A 14,220-nucleotide genomic window follows, 5' to 3' on the forward strand; every position below is an offset into this window, starting at 1 on the left:
CTGGCATTTGTCCGGAGACAGCTTCCAGGTCATGTGGCCAGCATGACTAAGCCGCTTCTGGCAAACCAGAGCAACGCACGGAAACAGCATACAGATGTAGTTAATGGTAAATGAAATCAGGGCGCTGTATCCATATCAGAGGCATAGAGAAAGAGGTGTGTAAGATACCGTTCTGTCTTGTCATCAGTGATGGTGACACAGGATCTGCACAATATGTGCCCATGATAGTTATACAGTTAGTTTCACACAGCAGTATTGACAGCAGGGGAAGCTCTACTGTTATTTAAAGAGTAAAAACAAATTGCAGCTTGAAAAAGGAGTTCCCTCTCCAAGGGGTTCTGCAAATAAAAGGGATGGTGACACAAGTTCCCCGCAGTGAAAAAGTCAAGTCATTGTTTCTCCTCTTAAAAATTATTATGCTAGACTGCCTCTATAATAGGGTCTCCAGTAGCATGTACTTCTGAATTTGTTGTCATTCTTAAAAGCTACAGTGATGTGCGTGGTTTAATGGTTAAAATACCTTCTAAATGAACTTCATTGAATGGCCTTGATTACACATTTTATGGTGTTTTCTTAAAACCTAATTGAGGGTTTTCCTGGTCTTTTTAACTTCTCTGGTGTCTCTCATATGAGAATATATTTCAACTAATCTACTTGTTTAGACATCCAGATTAATTCTAAACTAAATCTCTCTGTTATCTCAGGGTTCATAAGCAGTTGTTTCAAGGGAGTCTGATTCTGCTATTTAACAAATGGGCATGCTGCATGTGCAAGTGTGGATTCTTAGATCTAGTTGCTGAAGTGTGGGAGGCATTTGCAAGCACAAATCAGCCACCAGGAAGGGAGTTAACCCTTTCTATGCCCACTCATTCACCCCAACAATACCAACAAGCCACTTCCCACCTGCAGGCAGGATTACATCCAGTTTCTGAGAAGGGGAGAAATATCAAAAACAGCTTGAAGCATTTGAGGCGGGTCCATAATTAAAGCAGTGGAGGCTGCTCCAGCAATCTCATTCTGCTCTTAGCCTGCCCCCCCCACCTGCCTGCCTTCTTATTTACAAGCAGTCCATGGGATGGCACTGCCTGTCAACTTCCTCCTTAGGTTCAGTGTTGCCTTTGTAGAACTCAACAGGGATGAGGAGGAAGACAAAATGAGAATTGGTTGGCTCTGGCCTCCCTTGCTATTAGTCTCCCTGCCTTCCCAACCCTACCAGTCCCAGTGGACACCAGGCACCACCAATTTGAGGAATGAGGCAGTTCTTTAGTGAGCACGCCCCATTCAAATCACTACTTACGGACCAGGAAAATTTCATATTTTGGTTACTCTTTATCATTTTGCCATTGTGAATATTGCCCTGTTAATGTTAAAATTATCGACATGTGTATCATCCTCTTTTTTTCTCACAGTGAATTATAATTGTATCTTTTCAGATCACATTGACAACAATTGGCTATGGAGACAAAACCCCTCTCACCTGGCTAGGAAGGCTGCTTTCTGCAGGGTTTGCACTGCTTGGCATTTCTTTCTTTGCATTGCCTGCTGTGAGTATCTTTACAACTGTTTGCAAAACTTCAAACTCTTTAAGATGACATACATGAGAAACAACACTGTGACAGTTATTTGTATGGCACTGCAGCGTCTGCAATCTATAATGGGGGAAATTGAAGCTGCTTTAAAAGCTCATTTATTGTCCTGTGAGAACTGTAAAATCTATCTGATAAGTCCCAAAATTTATTTTGGTAATATTGTACCCATATATCATTCCATAGTCACAACCAGTAAGCAGTGTTTTATGTGAGGCATGTTAGTGAGGCTTATTGGGAATTAGGCATTCAGCCCCCACTATCCATAAATGACAAGATTCAGTCCACCCTAGTTCCCCATCTATCCACATGGTTGATGTGGGCAGGATCTAAAGTGGCTAAATAACCTGCTTCCAGATATCCCCAGTGGAAAATATATCTGTTTTGTCCAAAAACACATATCATTGTGTGGTTATGGGATCCGCAGTGAAGATCTAGTAATTAATATATCACTGTGATTTTCATGCAGAACTTTTTTGGGGGGCAAATGTAATGAGATTATCCTTGTAATGTTTTTTGAATTGTCAAAAAACATCCAGAAGAAATTTTACTCATCTTGCAGAAGGCTAGGGAACACACTGTTCTATCCTCTTGAGCTTCTTAGTATAATTATGAATATTCTCAACCTATTTCAGCTGAGATGCAAAATAATAATAATGGTGATATAATTAACCAAATTGTTTCCATGCCTTGCAGGCATGCTGTGTTATATTAATAATTAAAGTGAAGCACTTACCTTAGAGTTTATAAGTCAGAAATATTATTTCTGATCCAGCTGCTAACTACTGGTCTTGAAGGAAGCAAACTATATAATCTGTGCTGAAATTCTTGTGAACCTAGATAAACTTGCCTGCCTGCTGATAGTGACACCTAGCTGTGAGTTTTAGTAACATGTATTGGAATATTTCCCATGTTCCCTTTAAATGATCATTGTATACATTACTTCTAAAAAGTTTGCTTCTATAAATAAATAACCCAAACAACCCTGGGGCCCCAATACAAGTCTTTTATTCAGCAGTATAGGGTGATATGCACTGAGTAAGGTTATATAGCACAGTGGTTAAAAACTTGTGCTATGACCTAGAGGTCCCTGGTTTAACTATTAAATCACCCTATGCTCACTTAGGCTAACTTTAGGCAAGCTGCTATTTTTCAGTCTCAACCTTTCAAATGGAGTGTGAGAAAAATACTACATTATGTGCCATAATTGTGATGCTTCCTTAAGACGTATGTTTGGTGCAAGTAAACAAAAGTGCTGCTGAATTTGCAGGTTTCCTGTCTTCACACTTAAGTCCAGTTTAAAGGAATCCCAGTTGAGCTCTTTCAGTTATTTCACTGATATTTAGGGCTAAACTATACATTGTGTTGAAGATCCCAATATGGTTTTCATTTGTAAAAACAGTCACAGCATTCCATGCATTTGTATTGGGGCTGCAGCATGGGACAGAGGTTGTCTCCTCCTTTCCTCCTGCACTATGACCCCAGTGCAGATTGCCTGCTCAAGCTGCTATTAAGTGCACAGGGGGTAGACGACATGTTTACTCAGCTATTTCACATTTTTAGGCTAACCCCTGGTTTTCTACAAAGGGGCACTGGAGCTGAGTGATTTGCAGGTAAGAGCTCACAGATGAGAGGAGGGTGCTTAACCCTTCCCGTCATTTGCACCTTGCAATTTCCATTTGCTATTACCCTTTCTACATTGTTCCATACATGTTGGGAAATGTCTGGAATACGTGTGGGGGTGTACATACTGTGGCAGGGGAAGTACCGGTAGGACAAAAGGAGTAGGCAAAAAAAAGCGGTAATCACTCTCCTCTCACCTGTCATTTTTTCCTGGCAAATCTTCCCTTCTTTACAATGGAAAACTTGTGAAAACACAAGTTGGCAACATAGCATGCACTTCTGGGCATAGGGCCAAACTGAACAGTGAGGTGTAAATGGTAAAAATGGTGATGGTAGATTCTTTCTGAATTGCTTTAAAACTGGACTGGGACAATTCAAAACACAGGCTGCAGATAGGAGAGGGTTAGTGAACCCCTCTTCTACCAGCACTTTTCCCCCAAAACTGCCTGTCCTCATTTTGCTCCTGGCTGGGCACCAAGACTTTTGACTGAAGTCCCTTTTGAGAGAGAAAAAGCTGGAGAAATGTTGTTCGGGGGAAATGTATGAGCAAGGGAAAGCTGCAGCGGTTTTCCTTCCACCAACCACTACTGTGCTTTAAATTGCTCTGCTCCCTATATTGTAGAGAATTGGCACAACCCTGTATTGTCTGGCCACTAAACATACTTGATTGTGTCCAATGTGTTACTTCAAGTATCCAAAGAGTGGGGGAGCCATTCTTACTATGGCAGGTGCTACTTGTATGTGTAACACTTCTAGATGATTTTAAAGATTATATGCTCTTAACCCCTTACCAAAACGACTATCCTGACCATGAATATTTCTCATACTGTACTGTACTCCAGGGCATTCTTGGGTCAGGATTTGCATTAAAAGTACAGGAACAGCATCGTCAGAAACATTTTGAAAAAAGAAGGAATCCCGCTGCCAGTTTAATTCAAGTAAGTGCCAAATGAATCAGATTTTTTGAAAAGTTTCCATTCAGGAATATTACAATCCATATCATGCAAAGTTGTAAAAGAAATGCAAACATAACCCAGATTATTCGCCATGATGCAGCATGTTGCAGTAAATATCTTCCTCCCATCTAGCTAGGGACCATGCACATATGGAACTGGACTTCTGCACACACAATCCAAACTGGATGAGAAATCATGCACAAAAACTGTGATTCATCAAGTTGCTGGGATGCTTCACATGTATTTCTTTTTAAAACTTGAAATCAAGCCAATCTGCTGCTCAGGGGTAGGGGCTAGATTCTGTCCCTCATGTGCCTGCCTTCCTACTAAATGGCTGGTTGGCACTATTTCAGATTTTTTTAAAAAGGGCTACATTGTTGATTTCAATAGATGCTGTTTGTGCTTGACATGTCTCATGTTCAGTGCTTGGATAACACACTGTATGTAGTGTTTTCAAGAAGTAATCATTCCAGAAGACCTAGAAAGATACAAATTGTGATATTTTGCATGACACAGTTTACAAAATAGTTTTCTATAAAAACCCAGAACTGATAAATAAATGTCAGATTAAATTATGGCACAGCACCATCGCCCACATTTAATTAATTATTAGTAGTGGGTCTCTGACAATGTGCCAGGGGGTAAATACATTCAGTTTGAAGGAAGAGACCTCTGTCCAAACAATTCACTACAACAGTTTGAATGATTGATCACAATAGCTGTTGGCCTAAAATTATGGGCACCTTCCCAGTGGTGGCATTGATGTGTAGAAGGAATCAAAAAGTAAATCGAAATGTTAGCATATTTGATGTTTTAAACAGCTGCTTCATTTAATTACATTTACTTTTAGTGCAATAGATTTCACTTTGTTGCTGTTTTGAATACTGCACATTGTGTTGCCTGGCTTTTTTCACACCCAGTTAAATCAAGGCTTATATTCAAAGTGATTGTCTACTATGAGCTATTATTTATTTATTTAAGAGCCCAGAATCAATTCTCCATTATTATTCATGTTTGTGCATACACACACACATTATTTCTTTGAAAACCAAATTTAATCTCCTCTGAAAGACTTTGGCAGAACTGATTCCTGAATTATGCTGGATCATGCCCACAGAGTACAACTGCCAAATGTCTCTTTGGGGATCAGTCAGTCATTTCCTCAGCCTGTCATTTATGCTTGCCTTGGAAGTTGATGTCTGAGCGATCACAGAGCATTCCCACTCCCAAAACAGAACCTATCAAAACTGTTATGCTGACATGACCACTGGACAAGTTCCAGGCTGTGCACAGTTCCTGGCTAGCATGGGAGCCTCCTTTATACATGGTTTGTAACAACATGGGAGGGATGCATATTGCTGCCAAAGCCTCAACGGGGTTAATTTAAAAATATGTGTGTTTTCATATTGAAGGGAGGAAAGAGATAGGAATTCACTTTCTATATTTGCTGAATTGCAGCTATATACTGTTATGAGCCAGCAACTGTCAATTAAGAGCCTGCATGAATACGGACTTTACAAACTGCAGATTCATCCCCACACTTGATTGAGAATGGCAGCCCAAGCAGTGACAGTAAGCCGCCATCTCACTTTAAGCCAGGGTTAACCAGTAGTGTCAATTTAGCCCAGGATTCACACCTGATGAACTCAAGACAGGGTAGTTACAGACAGCCTCTGTCTGAAGTCTCTACTCCCCAAGGACCAGTGCAGAAATACCACCAAGGGCTTTTAATGGTATCAGACACGGCCTAAAGGTAAGATAACACCACCACCACCACCCCACGTACAGAATCTTACCAGACTGGCAGCTGAATCTTAAACCAACACTGTCAACGGGACAGTGTCTAACTCCACCACACCTGAGGGGAGCAGGCAACATAGGGGGAGCAGGGCATATTGCATTCTGCCCTTCAACACTTCACCATATCACTCACTACTCTTGCCTGGGACCTAGGTGCTACCCAGTCAAACAAATGCTGCAATGCAGTAGCGCTATCTTGCATCCCATGAGCAGAGCAACACATGGTATATATGTGATGGCTGCTGGAGTGCGTGCCCTGGGCTGCTGGCTCACATATTGGGAGAGGGCAACTAAATGAAAGACCCAGGCCAACCAAAAAGCAAGGATTGTTCTGCCAATGCACCAGGTCCTAAGGATAGGAGCAGCACGGGGTGAAGAGGGACTGCCAGACATAGCCTCATTCTGCCTCATGATACTGGAAGACCTGGCCATATTGATTGGGGCTCAACTTTGTCTTAGAATCGCATAAGGCATCCAATGATGAAGGCAGTTATTTTTTGCACAGGATCTAAATCTCTTGATTTGTACTAAAATGAAAAGTAGTATGAATGTGAAATTTGAAAAATTGGGACTAAAAACCACTATCCTAGAAATATAGCCTGTTCATACAATTTATTATTAGCTTTATGATATGCTTAGTAGTGTACAGACATAGTGTCATGGTTAAAAGTGTGAGCAGGGAACTTCCTAGTTTAAAATCTTACCTCAGCCATGAATTTACAACATGGCCTCAGTACTATATGCAAAAGACCATATAAAGTTTATCATCACACTAAAAGCTGTGTTCTCCAAGATAATTGTATTTGATATTAATTTTATTTATTGTAATATTTTCAAATGTTGATTACTTGGATAAACAACTAACAATTGTTGCTAAATACCTCCATGTTTATGAGAATACAACTTGATATTGACTATAATGCAGTTAAAATCATTTGAGATAAATGTCAAATGCACACACACACAGTACAACAAAATAGTTTCTTAAAGTTGCGGTAGATATGTCCTTCTATTTTATTGAGCACTGTAGGATTGGATACGGAACTGTGCTCAGCAGCCCCTAGCATGACCTTCCAAAAGGTTGGGAGACCCTCTGTAACATCATGGGAGGTGGGCTAGGGGCTGCAAGGGAATGGAGGGAAATCAAGTGAAAACTGCCACCACCCCTTCCCTTCCTTCAACAGGAAACCTTTGCTGGATTCCAGTTTCTCCACAAATGGAAGGAGCCCTTCCATTGAAATTGTGACTTTCTTGTGTACAGTTTTCTTGCAAATTTTAATACTTAACCAAACCTTCATTGCACTCTGCAAGCATAACCTACTGAACTAATTATTTAAGCCAAAGTAACAGGTATTGGTTCCAGCTTGAACAAAATGCAGATTTCCCATAGGGATAACGATGCTTTCATTTCATATATTGTTGGCTCCTTTGTGCTTTCTATTGTTTCCTTTTCACAAGGCTGCTTGGAGGTTTTATGCTACTGATTGCAGACGAACAAACCTGACAGCCACTTGGCGATATTATGAAAGTATTCTTCCATCCCTCAGGCATGTATCAGTGCTACGAATGACACAAAAAAGCCCTGACTTGTATTGGTATACTAATATGCTTTTCTTTTCTGTTTCATCCCCTGCTCCCTCTTGCCTTTATTTCCCTTTCTTTATCATATATCCTGCATGTAGTGTGTATGGCGTAGTTATGCGGCTGATGAAAAATCCGTTTCCATTGCTACCTGGAAGCCTCATTTGAAGGCCTTGCATACCTGCAGCCCAACAAAGTAGGTAAAAATTTGGCAGTTGGTGCTGTACTTGATGTCTGTTTTGAGCTTATAAAAATCAGTGTGTGGTTTTGTCTCCCCCCCTCCCCCCTTTTAATACCATTCATTAAGGAACTTAGGTAGCAAACTGGGGCAATTACACATCTTCCAAACATAATGACAAATCGGATTCCCATTTTCTTTTGTTTCTGAGCCATTATTACAACAAAGCAATAAAATATTTTTTCCGCCACCAGGTCCTCAAAACCCTGCTGGAAGTTAATCTTCTAATAGCATCTAGGCAAAATATTACCTGTGTTGGACTCAGTTAATGCTAATTCATCCTACTTCACATGGTTGGTGATATATTATTCCAATCTCTAGGGCACCACATTGGCTACCCCTACATTATTTATTGTCAATTTCTAGCAGCTTAGACCTGCTGACTTCCATTGGTTTCTCTCAATCTAATTGTGCTTAGAGTTAGAAGAAAAAGCAGGCATAAAAACAGCATGTAGGTCAAAGGGCCACACTAATTTATACCAGCAGAGGATTTGTCTTGTACTATTCAGACTAGGAAAAGACTGAATGAAACCCAACCAACTGGTTAATTCACCACAATCAATTTGCTGCTGCTTTCAGTTTGCAATACTGTGCTTTTTGCATAAAGCTGCTGTGTTTTTCTTTTTCTTTGTAATAAACAGAAGCTTAAATGTCACCATGTTATCCTTATTGTCAATTACATTCCACATGTTTCCTCTTCCTGTGAGAAACCTGTGTAGGAGGGTGTTAGTAATAAAACTGATAAGACTGTTCCTCATTCCCATTAGATGGGTCATACTGATATGAATCCTAGGAAACATCTATTTTCAGTGGGAGAGAAATGTGTAGCTTTCTACTTCTATGTGTAATGGAAATGCAGATAACAATATCATTTCGTCATATATGTTCCTTGTTAGATAATCATAGTTGACAAAGAGACAGCCCCTATTCATTTGAGGGCAGAATTTGGTTGGGAGAAACATGCCTATTGAAGCAGAAATTCCATAATAAAAGAATCATCAAAATACTGCTTTTTAATTACAAACATACACGACGTAACAGTATCAATTGGACATCCTTCTAGGAATTATGACAACAAAATTATGCTTGTATTATTTACCTTAGAAAGTGTTTTCCAGAAGAAAGTTCTAGAAGTTTGGGATGGATTCTAGCATGTTTTCATATGGCACAGCAATTCTTGTTATTTCTTTTGCTTTAAAAATTGTCACCAAACCATTTTGAGCTGTAAGACTAAGTGAAGATGGAAAACAAATAGATTCTGAACAAGAATCCTATACACTCCTAAACTCCTTACTCTCTCCTCTAGAGCTGAGACTTTGGTGTGTACTACCTTTCTTACAGAAGGGAACTGAAAGTTATGTGGAGTTCTCAAGATCCACTTGTTGTGGCTAAACTATAATTGTTACTGCTATTTTGCCTAACAACAATAAAATATGGGGCAGACATACAACTGTTTAAAAAGACAAAGAGTGGCAGAGAAAGATTACATTTCAGTCTAGTTTGTCTTCTCTTCCATTTTCCCCACTTGGGTGGGCACAGAAAGCTGATTTGTAAATTTAATCTAATTGGCAGGCACAAGGCTCATGACTGCTCCATTGGAACTCCTAAAAGCTTCAAAATAAAAAAATATTTTGTTCTCAGAGGCCAGAAATGTTGATTTTAATTGTATTTTAGACAATCACTGTTTAGACTTAAGAGTTATCTAACTTATGTAAACAGTTAAGTCATAGTCTGACTAAATATATTACAGTACACTTCTGGCCAAGGAACATAGCTGCCAAGTTTTCCCTTTTCTCGCGAGGAAGCCTATTCAGCATTAGGGGATTTCCCTTAAAAAAAGGGAGAACTTGGCAGCTATGCCAAGGAAAAATATTATCTGACATCAGTCCTCTGTGTGACATCTCAGGTCCCAATTATTAAGTCAAATGTGCTCCATTAAAGCAGATATCTTCATCTAATTAGCCTACAGCTTTCTGTTATCTGTATAGCAGCACCTGCATTTTGCCTAAATAAGTGCTTTGCCAACTCATTCAATAATTGTATGTACTAAGCGCATTTAGCATACCTTGAGGTGCTGTTGAAATATTTTTTCTGATATCACTGTAGTTGTATTAGGCCCTGCTTGAATGTTTTGTGTTTTCTGTATTAATTGCTATTATTAAATGTATTCATTTGATTAACACAGCCAGCTGTGATATAGCGTTTATCTAATAATGTCTGTAACCACATCATAATCGGTACTGCCAGCATAACGAATTTCTTTCTTCCCCAAACTTTCTCTCTTCCGTTCTCTGACACCTTAAGGAAAGAACAAGGGGAAACATCTAGCAGGTTTGTGGTGTTTCTATTCATATAGTTTTAAAAATAAAAAAAATGTTGTTTGAGAATGGGTGCAGATCTCTGTGAATGCACATTCCAAATATATTGGCACAGTATTGACTAAAAAAGCCCATGCTCGGATCCAGTAATGGGAAGGATTTAAGTACAGAATTCTAATTTTTCTAGACATAATAATATTGTGAGAACAGAATACAGCTCAGTATCATCCACAGATGCCTAGCAACATTTGCATATTTAATAATGGATTCTGCAGGAGTATGAACCTAGCACTACACTTCAATGGATAACAGAGTGATTGATCAAGACTTGAAAGACATCTGTCTCTTACTATCCAGGATAATGAATTAGGGCTAGATTAATCTTCCCTTGTGACAAATGAAAACACCTCTTAGAAACATCAGTAATTAGGTATTTCAGCTATTTATAAACTACTTAAACAAACAAGCAAACAGTCTGAAGAAGGAGGGTGATGCCTTGTATATGATGGTTTTCCCCAGTACTGTACAGCTTTTTAAATTGACACTTCTGAATATAAATTCAAAAATAATTTGGTTATTTAATAATTTAAATCAAAGGTCTTTCCATATCTATACAACATTGTTAAATCTGTTAAAGTCCTAGCCACAATTTCTAAACTATGATTTTAAAAAGCCTATCTTGTTTTGAATGTATCATAAGTTGTAGCTTCTTGATTTAATAAAATTTGTTCATTATATTAAAAACAGGGCAGAATTTAGTTTAATATCTGTTGATTCCAGCTCAATTTTTAAATGAACTCAATGTTTCATGTGAAAAATTGGTTAATCAAAATAAACCTGGAATATTAAACTGAGACTTTTAAGGAACTGGCATGGGAATTGGCTATGAGTTAACTCCATTGCTAAGCTGGTGTTCTTATATGTTAGACTCTCTTAAAATACTGGGCAGAGCATATGATGTGGCACCACAGATACACATGTAGGGGTAGCTTGTGTGAAAGGACTATCATTTTAAATAGCTTTGTCCTTGATATATAAGCTTTAGGGGTGATGTAGTCCAGTAAGTCCACCTTCCTCTATGCTTGCTTTGCGTCAGAAATAGAATGACTTAACTGTTTCAGTGCACTGACAACCAGAAAGGAATTACACAACACATTTTCCAATTTAGAAGGAAGACGGAGGAAAACTAAAATAACACCCTAGGCTGCAAACACACCATACATTTAAAGCACGTGGCTTCTCCCAAATAATCCTGGGAACTGTAGTTTATCCTTCTCAGGGTTAAATTCCCTTAACAAACTACAGTTCCCAAGATTCAGGGGAAAGTCGTGTGCTTTAAATGTACCTATGGTGCATACATAGCCTCAGCTACCACTAAGCAAGACCAAGCTGGCGTAAGACATGTACTCTAGCACAGCAAGAGCTGCAAGTAAAATTTAAAAATCTTGGTGGATTTATATTAGTTTTATTCAAAATTTCAATTAAATCTGCATTAATTTACTTACAAGAAAGACTAGTACTGAAGAATAAAGTATACTTACTTTAGATGATGCACAAGTGTTGCAGAATATCATCTTAGAAGAAGATTCATCCTTATCTCTCACACAGGAGGGAATGTCTCCTTTCAGGTGACATTTGACGTTTGTTTTTATATACCTGAATTAACAAGCATGAAAACATTTTTTAAATCCACTGACTGATTATTTGGAAGCACCTTTTTAATCAATCAAATATGCTAATTTATCATTTTTAACCAGTCAATTGACTTAACATTATGGCCCTACTTATCATATTTGTAGGGTTTAGAGTTACACAACATTTTAAAACACCAACTGACATAACTTTTAACTAAATAGTGTAGTTGTGATTGATTAAAATACTACGTATATGACTAAAACCTGAATGGTGGATGAACGTTTTCACACACTTTGAGTTATGTCATTGTCATAACCCCCAGATCCATACCTTCTGCATATTCACTCCTATTGCTGTCTAAACTCACAGAGGCAAACATCATTTGATAATCCTAACAACCACACAAACTGACTGCCTAGAGAGTGGGACCATGCTGGGTAGGCTGCTGTCATTTCAAATTTCCCTGCAGGTGAACATGCCACTATTCTATATTATAAGAGAATAGACATCTGGTTTTGAGGGTGGGAAGGGAATTTTGAAGGATCCCATTATATGAAGCAATATAAACACTGTCAGGCATTTGTGCACTGGCAGGATTTCTGATGTAAGTAGGGTCCACATAATAAAAATCGAAGGCCAAGGTCCTATTTTCAACAGTGACTGGAAAAGTATCTCTGGAAGATCACAATCACAGCATGAAGGTTGCCCCTTACATTTGGTAATCAAAAGTATGTTGCCTCTGAACATGGTTCCATTTAACTATCATGCTTAATAGCCAGAGATGTGCCTATTTTTATATCTAAATTTGTATGATTTTTTAAAAGCATCTAAGGCAATTCATAAAGCACTTTCACTGTGACTCAATTCCACACTGGTCTAGTAATGTTTGTACAGTATGTCAGAAATACATAAGCAAGGTGAATGGCCCTTCTCACATGAACCTCATCCACCTTGAGATCCCAAGATCTCTATCCCAAGACATAAGAGACAAGTTAGAACCTCTTTGTTTTACTTTTGGGCTTGCACTTTTCCTCTTTTTTCAACATGGCCAATGATTGGGATAATGGGAATTGTAGTCACATCTTGAAGGCCATAACATCTCCACCCCTCCTCTATTTCTTAAAGCAATTTTAGTCATCTACGGCTCTTAATGTACTGGTAAGGTATACTGCAAATACAAGATCAAAGTTGCCTTCGATACATTACTCCAAATGTGAAATGCATTACTTAAAAAGGAGGCTATGGACCATCAAAGGGAAACTGCATATGCAGTCAGAACTCTCCCACTGCTGATTAGAGAAAGCAAATGTTCTCCTTTTGTGTAGGAATTGGTTGTTCCATCACCAGCAACAGGAATCCTGTTATACTCTGGATCCCAGTCAGAAATTTCAAGGTTGGGTGAGAGCCACTTCTAACAGCTGCCAGAACCAATTTCATATTGTTCTCTTTCACATGTCCTCCTAGTGGTGCAGCAATAAAACTGCTAGCACATTTGCAAAGTTTAGCAGGGTTCAGTATGGTTACAAGTTGGATAGGGGAACACTTGTTGAGATTCCTGCATTGCAAGCAGATGGCTATAGTTGATCCTTGGGGTCACTTCCAACTGTACAATTCCATGATTCTATGTATATAATTAGCCTGACTGCTAATACACATTTACAGTGGTACCTCAGTTTACAAACACAATTGGTTCTGGAAGTCTGTACTTAACCTGAAGCATACTTAACCTGAAGCGAACTTTCCCATTGAAAGTAATGGAAAGTGGATTAATCCATTCCAGACAGGTCCGCGGAGTACTTAAACTGAAAATACTCAAACCGAGGCGTACTTAAACCGAGGTGTGACTGTAATCCATTGTCTAGAAGTAAATAAAACTGATATATAAACGAAACTTGGTCAGCACTGTTGCCACACTCAAGTTACTACCATAACTATTAAAAACTAAAACAGTTTTTAAGATATTACAAAAGGCCTGTGGAATTTACTCACAAACCTCCCACTAATTTTCACGGAGTTAATATTTAAGATATTTCAAGATCTTGAAGCATCTTTTTGCCAGGCTTCCTCAACCTTCACCCTCCAGACTTTTTTTGGCCTACAACTCCCATGATCCCTAGCTAGCGGGACCAGTGGTCAGGGATGATGGGAACTGTAGTCTGAAAAACATCAGGGCCGAGGTTGAGGAAGCCTGATCTTTGCTATGACTAGACCCAGCTCAACAAATATAAACTTACTCATTCACATTCATATAAACATATACACTTGAAAAATAAGAAAGAAATACAAGACTACCGTAGAGATAAGAGACATTCATAAGAAAATAAGGTTTAATAAAAGGCATCACCGTTCTTAGTTTGTATTAGCTATCATACTTTAGGTACAGGAGTAGACAATCTTTTTGCTGTTGAAGACTGCAGTCCCTTGGGGGTAAGGGACTGCATACCACGAGCCATTTGTGAGGCCAGAGTTGGTTAGGTGAGGCT

At 38.8% G+C, this 14,220-nt stretch overlaps 1 protein-coding gene and 1 long non-coding RNA gene across 2 annotated transcripts in view; one reads left to right on the forward strand and one right to left on the reverse strand.

Annotated features, from left to right (window-relative positions):
* The window catches only part of KCNQ5 (potassium voltage-gated channel subfamily Q member 5), a 276,747-nt gene that overhangs the window by 243,056 nt on the left and 19,471 nt on the right, over positions 1 to 14,220 (forward strand). Inside the window, exons 6-9 of the mRNA XM_035109615.3 lie at positions 1,434 to 1,544; positions 4,052 to 4,147; positions 7,648 to 7,742; positions 10,089 to 10,115. Coding sequence (XP_034965506.1) covers positions 1,434 to 1,544; positions 4,052 to 4,147; positions 7,648 to 7,742; positions 10,089 to 10,115 — 329 coding nt within the window. The remainder of the gene's footprint in view (positions 1 to 1,433; positions 1,545 to 4,051; positions 4,148 to 7,647; positions 7,743 to 10,088; positions 10,116 to 14,220) is intronic.
* LOC148686213 (uncharacterized) overlaps positions 2,576 to 14,220 on the reverse strand; it is a 47,930-nt gene continuing 36,285 nt past the window's right edge. Inside the window, exons 2-4 of the long non-coding RNA XR_015948906.1 lie at positions 11,644 to 11,758; positions 8,884 to 9,014; positions 2,576 to 4,643 (exon numbers count right to left, since the gene is read on the reverse strand). This is a non-coding gene — a long non-coding RNA (uncharacterized LOC148686213). The remainder of the gene's footprint in view (positions 4,644 to 8,883; positions 9,015 to 11,643; positions 11,759 to 14,220) is intronic.

The sequence above is a fragment of the Zootoca vivipara genome, chromosome 3, assembly GCF_965207765.1.
Source record: "Zootoca vivipara chromosome 3, rZooViv2.hap1.1, whole genome shotgun sequence".
Lineage (NCBI taxonomy): Eukaryota > Metazoa > Chordata > Lepidosauria > Squamata > Lacertidae > Zootoca > Zootoca vivipara.